The sequence below is a fragment of the Apodemus sylvaticus genome, chromosome 17 (assembly GCF_947179515.1).
Source record: "Apodemus sylvaticus chromosome 17, mApoSyl1.1, whole genome shotgun sequence".
NCBI classification, from domain to species: Eukaryota; Metazoa; Chordata; class Mammalia; order Rodentia; family Muridae; genus Apodemus; species Apodemus sylvaticus.
This window is the reverse complement of record NC_067488.1, coordinates 36889972-36907356: the sequence shown is the minus strand read 5'-3', so window position 1 is coordinate 36907356 and position 17385 is coordinate 36889972. Positions and strand designations below refer to the sequence as shown.

At 44.3% G+C, this 17385-nt stretch overlaps 1 protein-coding gene across 3 annotated transcripts in view; it reads left to right on the top strand.

The window, feature by feature from the left end:
- Zfat (zinc finger and AT-hook domain containing) overlaps positions 1-17385 on the top strand; it is a 196369-nt gene that overhangs the window by 103726 nt on the left and 75258 nt on the right. For all 3 annotated transcript variants that reach the window (XM_052161180.1, XM_052161181.1, XM_052161182.1), the window contains exons 8-10: positions 312-399; positions 1803-1952; positions 4635-4808. In XM_052161180.1, coding sequence (XP_052017140.1) covers positions 312-399; positions 1803-1952; positions 4635-4808 — 412 coding nt within the window. The remainder of the gene's footprint in view (positions 1-311; positions 400-1802; positions 1953-4634; positions 4809-17385) is intronic.

The window sequence follows — 17385 nt, the reverse complement described above, 5'->3', positions numbered from 1 at the left end:
AATAGTATTGATGATGATTGTGATAATGCCCATGATGATGGTTGTGTTGACAGTGTTAATAGTGGAGGAAACCATGTTGATGATGGTTGTGGTGGTATCTGTGATGGTGGTGGTGGTATTCGTGATGGTGTTTGATAATGGTGATAGTGGTGATATTGTTTGATGATAGTGGTAATGGTGTATGTTGGTACTGGTGCTGATGATGATTGTGTTTGGCTATGATGATAGTGATGATAAAAGTTAATTTTCTACTGAACCTAGACTTAAGATAGTTAATTGTTTTATTTTTTCTTTTTATTTTTTTTATTAAGGACAAAAGGAATTATTCTTGTCCTGTATGTGAAAAATCTTTTTCAGAAGACCGATTGATAAAGTCACATATCAAGACTAATCATCCAGGTAAGCTTATGAATTTAAATAAAAGATAAATTTTTGAATACTTATGTTTATTTTAAAACCTAATACTGGGGTCTGGAGAGATGGCTCAGTGGTTAAGAGCACCGATTGCTTTTCCAAAGGTCCTGAGTTCAAATCCCAGCTCACAGCCATCTGTAACAAAACCTGATGCTCTCTTCTGGGGTGTCTCAGGACAGCTACAGTGTTCTTATATATAATAAATAAATAAATCTTTAATAAAAAAATAACACTGTAGTAAGCAGTACTAGCTTAGAATGAAGAGGGAGGCTTGAATGAATTCAGTATTTGAGATGTTCTTGCCTTAGGGAAGCCCTGTGTTGGCCTTGCCCCATCCTGTACTATGGTAGGTATGCTGACCTCTGACCCTCCAGGAGATGTCAGCTTTACTACCATGTGCTCTTTGTGGTAGATCTTATTGTCAGACTCCATTGTCATACTGAATAGAGCAGGCAGAGCGGACCTGGGTTCTCTCTGTTATTTAAGGAAGTGGCAAGCCAGATATACCTCCTTCTTGATCCCTGTCTCTTCTTGGCTACAAATTTGTATGTGCCTTTGATAAAAGAGAGTGGACTACTCTGTGAAGAGCAAAGGGCACTGACAGTTTTAGCTGGGGACTTGGGGAGCCTTGAACCTTTGTCAGTGTGGGAGCGCATGGCTTGTGCCATTTGTTCTGTGTAACTCCAGTGTGAGCTGACAGCACCGCATCATTTAAGAGCATTGACCTTTGATCGTGAATTATACAAGGACCCCGTGTGTGCAAACCTCAGCTTCCACATGCTTCTACATTTCCAAGCTCTTTGCTGTGTCTACACATGGACTTTCTTCTAGAATATTTTAAAGTTTATCTCATTGAATTTTCTTATTAAAGACTTTACAGGTAATCTCAATAAATAATGATTTTGCTTAGCATGACCTCTGTGTGACCTATAAAAAGCAGCGCTAACCATGATTCTTACTGTATCCTAGGATATTATTATGTATGGTCATTTAAAGCATCCCGAAGTAATCTAAGATTTTTTTTTGTACAGTTTGTTTGAATCAAGCTGCAATATTTTAGTATTTACTACTTTCTGTCTGTTTTCCACACCAGTGACTTCTGAGAGAAACTGAGTTACTTTTCCTATGAAAAGCCCATGCGTCATATTTGTCTGGTCATTGCTTTGCAGTGGTTTCCCCGTTCTTCATACTGCAGGTTTACAGGTTCTTAGATCATGGCTCGATCAGATTTGAGTTTGCTTTTCTTTAAAAAGGCTGTCGCATGACACCAAGGAGGCACCTGATAGACATTTCTTAGGCATGCAGGTGCTCCACTGAAATTTATTTAACTGTCACCTGAAGAGCAAAGTGTCTTGTCCTCTCTGATTACTACCCGGCTTTTCTGACAGAGGTCTCCATGAATACCATCTCTGAGGTCCTTGGGAGGAGAGTCCAGCTCAAAGGGCTCATTGGAAAGCGAGCCATGAAGTGCCCGTACTGTGACTTCTACTTCATGAAGAATGGCTCAGACCTTCAGCGGCACATCTGGGCTCATGAGGGTGAGTTGTCTTTCTGTCTGGAATCCATTTAATTTTGTGCTGTGTGCATTATTTTGGGACTAACTAAGGAGAGAATTTACCTTTACAAGCCCCGCTGCTGGGATTTCTTTAGCATGTAGATATATAACTCATAGCCAATGGAGATCAGAGAGTTAAGATCATGACTTTAATTGCAGTTGCAGTTGTGGTTAGTGGAGGTGTTCCCACCTCCAAGCTCTGGTTATAACTGGAGTGAATTGGATCACTGTACTTTGCTTTCTGGTTAACTAGTGTTCTGAGAACAGGAAAGCAACGTTCTCTGGGCAGTTGCAGCGTCCATGACTCTGCTCTGTATGTACCTGGCACTGAAACTCAATGGAACTGTGAAGGATTGGCAGTAAAGAGGGCAGCGGCAGGCTTGACATTTCTGCAGTGTGGAGCATCACTGTTGGTACTGTAGAGAGAGGATTGGGAAGTGGAAGGTTGAGCAGAAATGTCGCAGGCCAGAGAAGCATAGGGGCTCCTGGGCTCAGGGGGCTTGACCAGGAACGGAAGTGTTGGACAGCCCCTTGCCAAGATTCTGACAAGCTAGAAGTCAAGAGCCTTCTGACATCGACCTTATTCTCTGCCACTAGAGGAGAATGTTGGGCCCCTGGGAATGAGGAAGGTGCAAGCGGCAAAGCGCCCTGCTAGTCCTGTGGACTAGTTACTTCCTGCTTGTCAGGAGCCTGACCACTATATGCAGGACTATCAGGTCAGTGGAAGAAAAATGGCCAATTATTCTGCATATGGGCAGAGAGGCTCCCACATCAGTGAAGGGAGAAGGCAGAAGGACCGAGGTGCAGTGCTGAGACTACAAGATGTTCTCTTGTTGGCCAGCACTTACTAAGCACTGTGGACCCAGGCAGTGTACTTTCTTTCGGCTTGCTCATGATACACTAGTGCATTCAGGGACTTGTTAGCTTTAACAGTGAGAACCGCAAGGCACTAAAAGTTACATGCTTTGTCGCACAGCAAACAAGTAGTGGGAACTGGCATTTGGACCCATGCTGCATGATTCTAAATCTCAGTTCTTTACATCTGTACTGACTCACATTAAGAGAAAGTGATACCTGCAGTGTGGAGGCAAGAAAGGAGAGGTTGACAGCGGGGGCAAGATGAATACTTACATATTATTTTCTGAGTGCATTGAAGGAGTTCATTGCTAGGAGTTTACTCCTCAGTAGAGAAGGAGGCAGAAGCCTTTGTGTGGAGACTGGTTTAGAATGGTGCTCATGGGAATCATCTTGGAGTGGTCAGAGGCAGAACCAAGACCCTGACGCTCATGGGGATTCAGGGAGAGGACAGCCTGAGTATCATAAATCTGTTCCCTGGGGGATAATGCTGCGTGGCAGACAGAGGTCTGCAGTGGGAGAGCATGTGCAGTCTTCCCTCTCTATGCATGTGATGCAGCCTGGGACAAACATTCCACCTTCCGGTCACTTACCCATGAAACACAACTAGAAACTGCCTTGAGATTTGATGCAGGCATCAGTGAGATGGTTTGCTACATCCCTCAGAAGCAGACTCAGTGTGTGTTCAGGCTAAATGTATAGCCAACACCATGCATTCACAGGAGACGGGCTGTTAATATTCCATATTGAGCTTTGGAAGAAATCTCTTATTTTGAAAACCTTCTAAATTCTGATAAAGGTTTAGGAAATAAAAGGCTGCTCTTTTAGGTTGGAGTGTCATGGCCTGCTCTTTTTCACTTGAATTTCTCTATAATGATGAAATAATAAAGGATAAAGAAAAGCCTGCTTACCCACATTGCAGTGTTCGGGAGGCTTTGAGCTAATCACTGCATTACACCGTGAGTATTCTTTCTCCTGGCTCACTCCCAAAATAAAACATGGGACAAGAGCAACAGTAGGCAAATGCGAGAGATAAGCATGAAGACTCACAAGAAGGGGCAGCATAAAGAGAAGTGCTCGGGACTGTCCACAGTCATAGGTGTTGATCACACGTGAGGAACTTCATTCACACGGCAGGCAGGTGCTCAGAGGTTCTAACAGTTCGAAGAGGTCAAGACATGCATCTGAGATGAACCACGACAGCTGCTCTGATACTGGCTGGGTGGGTGAAAGCAAGATGACTGGAGTAGGCACAATAGCTTGGGCATAGTTCAGGGTGAGCCTTCGGCATGCAGAGAGCATCCAGTGTTGTGTGGCTCTGTTTATGTTATAGGAGTGTTCTTCCAGGCTTGACCCTGAGTACCTGATCCCATTGATTTTTGCAATGAATGATGTGGTCTTTAATTTTATTTAGCTTAACTCAGTTCAGTTGATTTAATGACTGCTTTGTAAGTTGAGCAGGGTGTCTGTCTTCAGGGAGTTACCAGACTGTAGGGAGAGCAGAGGTGATAAACTCACTGTGGTATGCAAGAGCATTTCAGCAGGAGGGAGCTGTAGGATTGCAGAATGTTGATAGGCAACTAGAAATGTCAGAACGCACAGGCTTGGGGACCTCAACTTCTGCAGTATTTCTATAAGGTGGAACAAGATAAGCTAGGTCAGATAGGGGAAGTGTGGACATGTTGGGAGGAAGCAACTGTATTACTCTGTTCAGATGGATGTTTTATATGGTGTGACCTGCTCATCCGGAGCTCCACCTATGTGTGCACAGACGCGTGTAAATGTACAGCTCTGCATCTCTCCTTGGTAGGTGTGAAGCCCTTCAAATGTTCTTTGTGTGAATATGCAACTCGTAGCAAGAGCAACCTCAAAGCTCATATGAATCGTCACAGCACTGAGAAGACCCACCTCTGTGACATGTGTGGCAAGAAATTCAAATCCAAGGGGACATTGAAAAGTCACAAGCTCCTTCACACATCTGATGGTGAGTTCCTAAGCCCCAGTGGCCTGTAAGTGTATGGCTGGAAGCTGGTAAGCCAAGGCCACCAGAGTCTGTCCTATCCTGTGTAGCAGGAAAGCACTATACTTTGGAGGATGTATACTCTGAAAGAATGTCTTTCTAATTTCTCACCAGGGCTAAGCAGTGCCTCCCTGCAACATGCTCTGCATAAGCCCTTCTGAGATATGTGAGCGTACAGCATAAGCAGGGAGAGGCAGACTGCTGGAGGAAGTAAGCTGTTAGTGTTTGGTTCTGGAAAGTTCTATCTCACCTTGAGCCTGACTGTAAGGATAACTGTGGTGGCACCTGGCCTGATTTTTTGAATTGATGTTTTTATATCAAAGCTACCTCAGGGTTTTTACTGTTAGGGCTTAGCCTAAAATATAAACAGTATGAATTCCTGTGTGTATGAGCTGTGAAGGTGGGTTCTAGGTACAACAAGGCCATAAGGATCAGTTCCTGTAGCCTGATATAGCTATCTCCTGAGAGGCTCTGCCAGTGCCTGACAAATACAGAAGTGGAGGCTCACAGCCAACCAGTGTACTGAGCACAGGGTCCCCAAAGCTAAAGGGGTTTGCAGCCCCATAGGAGGAACAACAATATGAATCAACCAGTACCCCCAGAGCTCCCAGGGACTAAGCCATCAACCAAAGAGTACATATGGAGGCAACCATGGATCCAGCCACATATGTAGCAGAGTATGGCCTTATTGGACATCAGTGAGAGGAGAGGCCCTTGGTCCTGCAAAGGCTTGATGCCCCAGTGTAGGGTAATGCCAGGACAGGAAAGTAGGAGTGGGAGGGTTGATGAACAGGGGAAGGAGGGATGGGATAGGGGGTTTTCGGAGGGGAAACAAGGAAAACAGATAACATTTGAAATGTAAATAAAGAAAATATCTAATTAAAAAAAGGATCAGTTCCTGTTTCAAAAGGTCATCATCTAGGTGGGATAACACGAACGCAGGTATGTACTTGAAGGTAAGTGTCTAGATATGGAGAGCTCAGAAGCCTGAGGGTCAAGGGTCAGGCACAGAGCATCCACAACACCTTCTGGTATGGGCTTCACAGAGGAAAGGCATTGAGAAACACGGGCAGCGAAACTATACAAGGTCTTACAAAGTTTTGATTTAATTAGAAACTTCAGTTGGTGGGAGATACTTGTCCATGTTAAAAGGTTAATAAAATTTCTTAATATATTGTTATTGCAGCATAATTAGACATAAGAATTAGGGTTTACTGAACAGACTAAAGTAAGTTCCATGGTGATTCTAATTCTGGAGCTTAGGTGATGATGTGTCTGTCATGTCTGGCTTCTGTTGGGTGTATGTCCCGGGAGTAAGTCCTGCTGTTGTTTCCTTGGTAGGAATCAGACTGAGCTTGAGGGGCTTAGTGGAAAAGGCTGAATGCTTGGTTGTGAGTCATTAGAACTAGAGTCAGGGACTTGGGGGATATTGAACCAAGGCCACAGCCATGGACAGTACTTTCTTAAAAAAGACAGTCATAATCAAGATTAAAAATATGCCGGGTTGGGCGTCCTCAGTGGTAGAGTACTTGCCTCGCATGGATGAGACGTTAGGTTCAATCACTAAACAGACAAAGAGAGAAACAAGGAATGTAGGCCATTGCACAGGGATAATAAAGCGCCAGTGTCGCGTAGCTGCCTAGGAAGGTTTCACTTTCTCAGACAGTGGTCTTGTGGATCTTGCATTACCTGAGTCTTTTCGGAGGAGCTGTGTTCCTGACTGTGGTAGCCTGTTTCTCACTAAAGCCTGCACTCATGAATGCCACCAAGCCCCAAAGCCACAGTAGTCTCATTGTCTCCTGAGTTGTGGTAACAGCATTAGGAAGGCATTCATGGAGACATTGAAAGGGTACAGTGGTTATAATTATGACTCTGATGTCTGGGTCAAGGCCATGAAAAGCTGTCTTCTCAGACATACCCTGGCTAACGGCTTTGCATGAGGAGGGAAGGGGTCATTGAGAGTCGGGTGGTTAAAAAGACCAATATGGCCTCTCTGCAAGGGAATATGGCCTCCTTACAAATAACTTGGAGTCTTTCCCAACAAAGCTATTGGAATTCACAGTTTTTATTTATTTATTTTTTTCTTAGCACTTTGGGAAATGTTGTTACTCTGAAAAATGTAGAAATGAGGCCTTAACATTTTCCTGGTCTCTTAGCTGTGGTGCGCAGTGATTCTGGACAGCAAGAGCCCAGAGGATCAGCTGTGTGTGGAATGTGACATGCCCGAGGCTTGGTTCTTTGACGCCAGGCCTCTGTGCCTGTCTTCTGTGTTTCCCTTTGACACCTGCACTGTTTCTGATGGCTGGCTGCTAAGCAGAGTGCTCGGTTTGTCCAGCTCCCCTATCGCCAGTGATGACTATCTGCTACAGCTTACCCAGCTCACCTAGCGCTCAGCTTACCCAGCTCACCTAGCGCCAGTGATTATCTGCTGCAGCTCTCTTCAGACCACAAGCTCTTAAATCCCTTTTTATTTTATTTAAAAAGCTTTGAATTTCTCCCTCGGATGCCATCTCTAAGATATAGACTTTGAGAAGGTTTTATTTCCCTCCCTGATTTTTGCGATGCTACTGTTGTATCTTGTTGGTTTCATAGAGCTCTGTGGACCTCAGTGCACTGCAGGGCTCTATAAATATTCCCCCAGGTTATCATTTGCTTTTATACCTTATGGTCTCTTTTTATAGACAGAAGTTAAAGAGCTTTGCTCATTTACATTCATCAATATTTTCCTTTATGTGTTTATCCCCTCTGAGTTCTCTGTGGGAAGAGAAACCTCTCCTGATTCAGAATGAATTCGTTTGCCATAAGTTTTATTTATAGTTTTGTAACATTTATGAAATTTCAGGTTCTTTTTTTCCTGGAATTTTCCATTTAGTATTTTTATTTATTTTTTTTAATTTTTTATTGGATATCTTCTTTATTTACATTTCAAATGTTATCCCCTTTCCCAGTTTCCTCCCTCCTGGAAACATGCTACCCCCTCCCCCCCTCCCCCTGATTCTATGAGGGTGTTCCTTAACCCACCTACTCCCACTTCCCCACCCTCAATTCCCCTACACTAGGACATCTATCGAACCTTTTAGGACCAAGGACCTCTCCTCCCATTGATGCCTGACAAGGCTGTCCTCTGCTACATATGCAGCTGGAGCCATGTGTACTCCTTGTTTGGTTGCTTGGTCCTTGGGAGCTCTCCTGGGGGCCTGGTTAGTTGATATTGTTGTTCTTCCTAGGGGGTTGCAAACTATCATATGCAGCATGGAAGGAATCTTCATTTTCACACAGCTGTGTACTGACTCAGCGTATTTATGGAGAAATCAGTCCTTCCCATCTCCGTTCGCTGGGCCTGAATTCCCTAAGATGCTGGGCTTCATTCTGAGATTTTGGGTGGTCCTGATGGCTTTTGTTTTAGGTCATTGCTTTAAAAGATACTGTTTTAATTAATGTCATTTTATCACATATTATTCCATTCTATTTTGATTTTGTAGTAAGACTTCTGGAGTCTCACTGTGTTGTTATCGCTATGTTCATGGAATGCTAGTCATGAAAACATCCTGTGTTCCTCACTCGTGCCCTGGGCATCCTGACGAACTCAGTATTGAATCATAGAGGGACTTCATCTCTAGCAGTAAACACTGCTTGAAAGTCCGCAGTGACCATTTGGTCTACAGCGTACTATCTTATGAGGAAGGATTGAGTTCTTTGTTTGAGAAGCTACATGGACTAGGTAGAGCTGAGAGTCTGTGTTGAATGTTCTCTGCCTGATCACTGCAGGGTGACTAGGGCAGGTGACTTCTCTGTGTCTGTGTCATGGAACTGGGGCTAGTGACACTCTGTTGTGGAGGGCTTCTCATGCTGCAGTGAGGCCCCCGAGCTCTGTGTTCCCTGTAAGTGTCAGTGTCTCTTCTGTGGCGGCTTTCCATGTCCCACTCTGCTCCCCAGGCCCCAGCCCTGCTCAACTGCCCACTGCATGTGCTTCTGGAAGTCTAGGTGACTGACTCTTTAGATGCCCCCTGCATTCCATTGCTCAACGCCAGCTCCCGCTCTTCCTCCACACACCTTCTTTTCTGTGAGCCATGGAGATAGCCAGACAGTGTAATGAGATAGTAAATATTTTAAGTTTTCTGTTCTCATTAGTTTCTGCCACATTTTCAGCTTCTGGTTTTGTTCTTACAAACCTAATTGAAAATGTAGAAAAACAACTGTTCTTAATAGGCAGATATATCAAAGCAGGAGGCAGCATGGAGTTGGTATGGGCCTTACGCTGCTGGCCCCTGCTACACCCAACTTTAGTGAGTAGATTCCCATTTTCAGCTGCTCTGGTGAGAAACCAGGTCAGTTTGGACAGCCTTATTCTCACTCAGAAAAGATCCATTAGCAAGCTGTCCGGTTGTGTTCCACGTGATCTAGAACTTACCTCTCCTTCATAGCTCACAGTGCCCTTTCTTGTGTATAACACTGTCCTGTCTTGCCTCTGTTCAATTTTTCTTGTTTGTTTGTTTTTTTTTTAGATACAGCATATCTGTTTCATCAGACGTATATAAAAAGAAAAATAGGGAACAAATTCGATGATTTCCTAAAGTGTGCTCCTGTCTGAACCCTGAGATAGCATCTCAGGCTTTTCATACCTTCAGGTGCTCTGAAGATGACAACTCCATCTCCAGACGTTCCCCCAGGCTGTCACCTCTACTCTGATAGTTTAGTCTCTGATCCTTTCTGGACCCCTGGAAAATCATCTTTTGGCCTCATCACCTGGAAATTCTGATATTCTGTCTGAGGGCATTGGGAATTCCACTCTCAGCTGCACCATTTTGGTCTTGGTGGTCCCTGCTTTTGTTCACAGGCCACTGGCCGGCTGTACCCTAGCTCTGTCTATTACCCATATGTAGGTTGTTGCTTTATAGGAAGATACAGCAACAGAGTCCTCCCTCAGAGGTGAAAGTGTACTTTGGTCATACTTATAGTTCTGTCTTTGGTCATGATGGGCACCATAACCAGTTACAAAGCAGACTTTTATTTAAAATAGTTTTGGTGACTCTTCTTACCATACTAAATCCCAATACCGTGTGTGATAATTCAAACAAAAGGGTTTTGGGATGAACAAGCCCTTTGCTGTTGAACCAACACCTCCCTCCACCCCCCACCCCGGCAGAATAGTTTTGAAGACATTTTGGAAAGCTAATTAACCTGCATTCACATACCCAAAACCCATGTTACATAACTGAATGACACAAGTGGCAGGACAGAGTTTATACCTGTGTACTCTGTTTCTCTGTCACCACTGCTAAATGTTGTTGTACGACATTCTGGCTGTTAGATACACTTCAGTTTTACAGATAAGACTCGAGAGAAGCATATGTATCTCAGAACTGGTGAAAGAACACGGTTAATGTAGATGTGAGCATGAGCCCAGGGGAGAGGAACTGTCATCTCCATTTGTCAGGGAATGCAGTGGCCTCCCTGCTGCTGATCCCCTTCTGCCCCTTGCCCTGGAGCCTCTTCTCCTCTCAGGAGCCACTAAACCTATTACACCAGAGTCCAAATTTGCCATTTGGGTCCACAGCCCTCCATCCAGTATAGCTGTGTACATTCTTCTCTCCCCTTCCCTCCTCTCCCCTCCCCTCCCTCCCCTCCTCTCCTCTCCCCTCCTCCCCTCCTCTCTTCTCCTCTCCCCTCCCCTCCCCTCCCCTCCTCTCTTCTCCTCTTCCCTCCCCTCCCCTCCCCTCCCCTCCCCTCTTCATTTGTTTTCTGAAACAGGGTTTCTCTGTGTAGCCCTTTATATCCTGAGACTCACTCTGTAGACCAGGCTGGCCTTAAACTCAGATCTCCCTGCCTCTGCCTCCTGGCTAGTCCTCAAGTTCTTTGTGGGGTCTGTGTGGTCAGTGTAGCTCACCCACCTCCTCTCTGCCTCATCTCTTCTAATCCTCCCTGATTTTATCTGCTGGATGCATAGGTAGGTCTCCTTATCCCCATTCTGGAATACCCACCCCTTCCCAACAGAGATTTCAGACTGTCCTGAAGAGCTGTTCTGTGTCTTTCTTTGGCCCCATGTTTCTGAAGTCTTCCTAGCTGTCCAGACTTGTCTGCATCTCACGCCCCTCTCCCTGGCTGTCTTGTCAGGTGTCCTGTCTAGTTGGGCGTCACCTCTGCTCTGGAGGTGCTCCCTGGCAGCGACCTCATGCCCCTTCCTCCCACGTGTTCTATTTCTCTTTAGACCTGTCTCTCTCCAGTGCCCTATAGTGTTCCCTTGTTTATGGGTTTTCTGTGTCTTCCTCTAGGTCATTAGCTCAGCAAGCAGGCGTGGGACATGGTGCATTTGTCTTGTGTTTGCTGCTCCAGAACAGCACCTGTGTTTAGTAAATTTTTATAGGGTATAGAAATGAAAAACAAAATCTAATGCTCCTCATATAGCGAGGTTGTGCTATAGCCTCACTTAAAAAAAGTCATGTATTTCCTTGCCATTTCATCTCAGATATTGTGTTAAATTGAGTGCTTGTGAATTAGGTATTTTAAAACACAGTTGAGGGACACTATTCAATGAATCTTCTTGGGCACCTCTTAATGAAGTAAAAAGATAGTGACACATTGCCCTTTCTTCTACCTGCTTGTGAATCTAATTTTTCACACTTATTGGCTTGTTTAAAGTGATATATCCCTGTGTGTTGCATTTCTCTTTCCCACAGGAGCTCATTACTGTAACTTAGAAAGGATAGGCTGATCCGGGTGAGGACTTTACTTATAAAGGTTTCCCTGTCAGTAGGAAATTGATCTGTTAGGGGCCTGATCAGTCAATGGTATATAAAAACTTAGGGAGAAACTGGAGACCGCACACTTCAGCCTTTTGCAGAGGTACCCATGATGTAAAAACTAGAGGTTTCCCCTTGATTTGGTGTATCTGTGGCTGATGAGGAAAGATGGGTCACATGGTGCTTTTCTATTACATAGTCAAGTGTCAACCTTTTCATCAGGAAACACGTGTTTTTTGCGGTTCTGTGCTGATTCCTTGGATTTTTACTTCTTTTATTTCAACCTTATTGTGTCCACTCAGGAAGAACTTTTCTGGTGAGATATATTAGGAGGTATTTTTCAGATTTCAAGCCCTTGTGCAATAATTAGATAAACTGACTTAGATTTGGAAGTCAACGGAGTTCAGAAAGTAACTTCTCTCCCTTCACTTCATAATAAGCGCGCTTGTAACTGCTAATTAGTTGGAATATTCCAGAAGATACCAGGATTGTTTATCCCTCCCTTTCCTCTCTTTTCTATCCTCTAAGAGGAAGGATGTTTACTCTGGGTTAAAGTTTACCCATGGCTCTATCTTCTCAGAACTGCGACATCCAGGAAGGACATAAGAATATGCACCCGCCTAAACAGTCTACATCTAGGACAGTGTCCTGATCGCATCCTTCCTTCCCATCGTGCCCTAGAAAGAAGGCTGAGAGCCAGGGTGGGCATGGGGCAGGTGATGCATGCTGCAGGCTCCTATGTTGTTTTGTGGGCTGTTGCCTAAATGGTGCGTGGAGAAAGCGAGCTAATGCCAAGGGCCAAGAGGATCGTTTTATGTGTGCACTCTGTTTTGTCTACATGAAGCTCTTTTATTCTCAGATTTATCTGAGCCACAAGATCTGTGAAAAATAATTGAGGCTATTGCACAACATGTGCCTGTAAGCTTACTTGACAGTTAGTCTGATGTGCAGATTGAGGTCTCAAATTAAGTGATATAGGGTTTTTGTGCAGATGAATGCCTGGCACAGTGTCTGCCACTCTAGTAGAGGCCTAGTGCCCTACTCCTTCCTCTCCTTTTCTTTGGTTCTACACTATTGCCCCATACTGTTCCTTTCCTCTTTGTATAAAAACGGATGCACTAATTACAGAGAGTCATCAGCGGCTCAGTCTGCAGTTGCTTGAAATTCAGCTTTTTAAACTACGGAGACGTCTTATTCCATATTTTTGTTGCCGCAGCTATTTCTGTTCTGGTTTGCCATTGCACAAATTACTGCTGATGCTCAAACTATGAGCTGTCGCTCTGCATACTCTGGCAGTAAAGAGCTGGTGGTTCTCCCTGCTGGGTGCTCTCCTTGCTGGTGGTGGAGACCTTTGAGTGGCTGGCCTGCTAGAAGCAAGAAGGTACAGCAGGTAAAAGGTCATGTAGAACTCTATCCTCTGGCTTGACACAGCTATTGGTGTTCTGAAACAGTAGCCGTGATTACATATAGGAAACCCTTACAAGACTGGTCCCACTGACATTCTGTGGTAAAGGGGTGAGAACATATGACTGTTATAAAGTATATTAAGCCATGCCTGTCGCTGAGGATGTTCGGGGGGATCTTCAATGGTGTGGCTGTCCCTAATTGCCCAAGTTGATGTAAGTAACTACCCTAGACTTGTGTGTGTGTGTGCCAGTTTGTGTGTGTGTGTGTCAGTTTGTGTGTATTTGTATGTGTTTTAGCCTTTATCTTAGGAAGAATAGAAATATAACACCTTGGACAAGTTCACCAACACTTCCTACTATACAGCCTCTTTAGCAGATTTGTAAACGGGATTTTTCCTCTGATGCTGTAACAATTTGCCAAAGGTTGCAGTGGCTTAGAGCAATGATGGCTTAGAGGCTTATGACATCATGCCTCCGGAGGCCCACAGTTTGTGATTGTGGTGTCAGCACAACTGCACTCCTTCCTTAAACTATTGGGCAAAGTGCTGTTCCTTCCAGTGTAGTGCACAGTCTATGAGCCTTTTGATTTGGAAGCTCTTCCTACATTTTGAGAGATTTCAACTCATACTAGTCAGAATGGCTAAGATCAAAAAAGAGAGCTTATGGGACTTTCTCGGGGGAGGGGGGGTCCAGGAAAAGGGAAATCATTTGAAATGTAAATAAAGAATCCTGGTCCTGGAAAGGCTCAGTGCTGTGGTGTAGGGGAATTCCAGGACAGGGAAGTGGGAAGGGGTTGATTGGGGAACAGGGGGAGGGAAGAGGGCTTATGGGACTTATGGGGGAAGGGGGGATCCAGGAAAGGGGAAATCATTTGAAATGTAAATAAAGAATATGTCGAATAAAAAAAAAAGAGAGAGAAAGAGAGCTACCAGTGCGGTGTCCTTCAGTCTATCCCTGCTTCCTAACATCTGTTTTCTGTCTGATCCTCATGCGTCCTTCTTGAGATGCCATTAAACCCTCTACATATTCGAGGATAGGCTCTAGCTTAAGACGCTTTGCCTGGTCATATATGCAGACTCTTCTTTTCTCTCTGTATGAAGTAATATGTTGGCTTCAGATTTGAGAACTTTCTGCCTTTGTGGCTGGTATGGGGCATTATTGACCTGCTACCCTGGGGTAGTGGGCTCACACCGAGTATTTGGACTTTGTACCTGCTCCTTTACATGCCAGGGTTCTCAAAAGCACAGTACTTGGCACTGCTGGGTATTTGTAGCTGAATTACCAAGGGAAAACTAAATCTACCTTCTCTTGGGCATTCTGTCCTTAGAGCAAAGAGCCATGGAGAATATCAGAGTATCACTGCAGGAAAAGGGTAAACACTACTTTTCTGAAAAAATATAAGTAGCTTTTCTAAAAATTGCCTAAAGTTTACTTATGCAAAAATCACCTTTTTCAGTAAGACTAGATAAACAGTCATGAGACATTTCTACTTTATTCCTGTAGATATTTTTGCTAATAACAGCTTAGGCTTTTGGAAATTCTTTCTCTAAGAACTTCAGTATCTCTTCAGGTCTAAGGTACATGTAAAGTTTTATTTGGCAGTGTTGTTTACTGAACAGACATTGCAAACAAGTTGCCTTCAATATGCAGGCGTCTTCCATTGCTGTGGTTCTACGTTCAGATGTGTTCCAAATGCAAGAATCCAGATGCAATGGCTTAAGGTTCTTTGGCTATTGTATTACTTTTATATAAAACTCTTTTTAAAGTAGCTAAGCAGGTGTTCCCAGCCCTTGACAACCTGAAGAAGCAAGGACAGGTAAAGGCAAAGATAAGAGTTCTTTAAGGTGACCTTGTATATGCTTTAGAGCTGGGCTTAGGGCTCAGAGTTCCGCTTCACTGTGGGCACCCACATGTTTCTGTGCTTCAGCATCTACTTCAGTGTAACTTCCTGCTACTGGCTGGTGGCTATGCTCTGCTGACTCCTGGTGTACCTGCTCTTCTTCCATAACAGGCGGCAGGCCATGGGCGCAACTCCTAGAGGTCTGATGTACCATTTATTTAAGCTAGGGCAGGACATCGGATGACCACAGTCCATCTTCTCCTACTGCAAATCTCTCCCTGTCCCATAGCATAGTGTAGGTCAAGTAATTGTTTCCATTTAGGGCCTGAGCAGGGGTAGAGCTGAGGAAGGATCACTGGATTCCATTTCTCCCACTATCTGGCAGCAGTTGAGTTTAGAAAGTATCTAGATTGTGACTAGTAGATCAGAATTCATCAGTGGACATCTGCCCATATTCAAAGAATGAGCCAGGAGCTCCTATTAGTGGAAGAAACAAAAGAGGTTATGATAGCCAAGGACAAGGAACAGAGTTTACCAGACCTTCGTTCCATAGGCTCCCTGTCCAAAGGCAATTGCTTCTGACTTCTCATACTGTCTTTGATATTTGCACATGTGAGATCTATATCATTAGATTTATATAGTATGTGTGGTTTAGTCATTTCTGGGATTCATCCAGGTTGTCATGCTTTTGGCTTTTTAACACCTGAGCCCCCTAACTCAGTGAAGGAAATTTTCTATGGAGGAGGTGTGCATTCAAACATTCTCTTACTGGGTTAGCAGCTACCTGTACTGGAGCTCTTAGCCAGTTGACAGAACTTTTTGAAGAGCCAAAAAAGACCGTGGTTTATTGTGAAAGTCTCTGTGGGCTCTACAGAGACAGTGGCTATTTCCCCAAAGCTGGCTCTTTCTACTTAGCCATTGTCTTTTCACTGTCTTTTTCAACTTAATGTCACATCTCCACTGGAGCCATTCCTATGAAGCAGCCCCAGGACATGCTGCCTCTCACCCACCTGCTTCATAATCAGCATGGTGTCAATAATGGTTCTTGGTCACATTTTATAATAATTTATTTGCATTTTTGCATATAGTTGATGAGCCCCAAAGGGACCAGCCACATGGTCTTGGTCACTCTTGTCTCAGAGTCAGGCATGACTCTGGCATGTAGCGACTGTTTCATGAGAGTTGATGAGAGACTGAACACAGCTGCCAGACTTCCATCTGCACTCCATGATGCCCACCTTGCCCCTCTTTGCTGCTCTCATTCCTTCCCCTCCCCCCCCTCTGCCACTGTCTACCCCCATGCACACTGATTGAACTTTTTTTTTTAAAATAGTTCAATTCCTGGAGCAGCTCGGGAATTGTTTTCTGCTCACCTGTTTTCTAGTGGATTAATCCCCTGTGGCTATAACTAGAGATAGTACATAGACTATGCCCCAACTCCAGTCATACCTACAGCTTGACAGTAGAGAGGGAAAGAGAGTGTGTTGCAGAGTATTTGATTACACTTTGGATCCCAAGATTGTATTATTTACTGGAAAAAAAAAAACCTGTATCTAGTTGTGGTGGGGCTCAGCCCTTAAAACACACCTTTAATCCCTCTTATTAGAATACAGACATGACCTTAATTCCCTGACAATGAAGGCGAAATCACTTGTAGAAGGAAGCCCTCATGTTTGAAAGGGATGTCTACTTGAGTGGCAGACAAAGTGATGAATTTTACAGAATCGGATATGCCCAACTCTCACAAGAAGAGAGAGGAAAGGGAAGCTATTTGAGGGGCAGTGCAGAGAGAGAGGGGGAGTCAGCTTTACTGGGACAGTTGTACAGAGACAGGTTGTAGAGAGAGAACAAACTAGACACAGGTGAAGACAGAAGGAGTCAGAGAATGAGAATGAGCCAGTAGATTAATTAGGTCAGATTGCCGGTTAGAGACCAAACAGAGAATTAAGGAGCAGCTGAGGGAGGGGACAGGACAGATCGAATCAGTCAGTTTAGAGTGGAGTTTGAGCCAGAACAATGGAGTTGAACTAGCCAGATAGAGATCAGAAAGAACTAGAGTAAGTCTCAGAGGCTATAAATATTCTAGACCTAGATAAGATTGTCCAGAGGTGAGAGGCTTCCAGGGCTAAGCTTAGGTTAGCAGACAGAAGCAGGAAGCCTCCAGACAATAGTTAGATCTGGTGAATAAAATATACTTGTACAAGAGTGTCTGTGCCCCAGTGAATGCTGCTCTAAGCGCTCTCTGGCCTCATCTTCACTGGCCCTCAATTCTCAGCACCTAGGTTGAAGAATGAAAGGCTTCAGGTTCTGGCTTTACAGTGCCCGCAGCTCGGAAGGAGCTCACAGCTCAGCAAAGGTGCATTAGTCAGCTGCTCTAGCCATTTGCAAAGTAAGTCTTCTAGGTAACAACTCTGATGACAGCAAGCAGAAAGTATAAACTTCCACTGTCAGAAGCCTGAAAGTGCAGTGAGTGAGACAGATGATAAACATCATAAAAATCAATAAAGACATGCTGTGTTACAATGGAAATCTCGACCAGTCTCAAGTACTGAGGA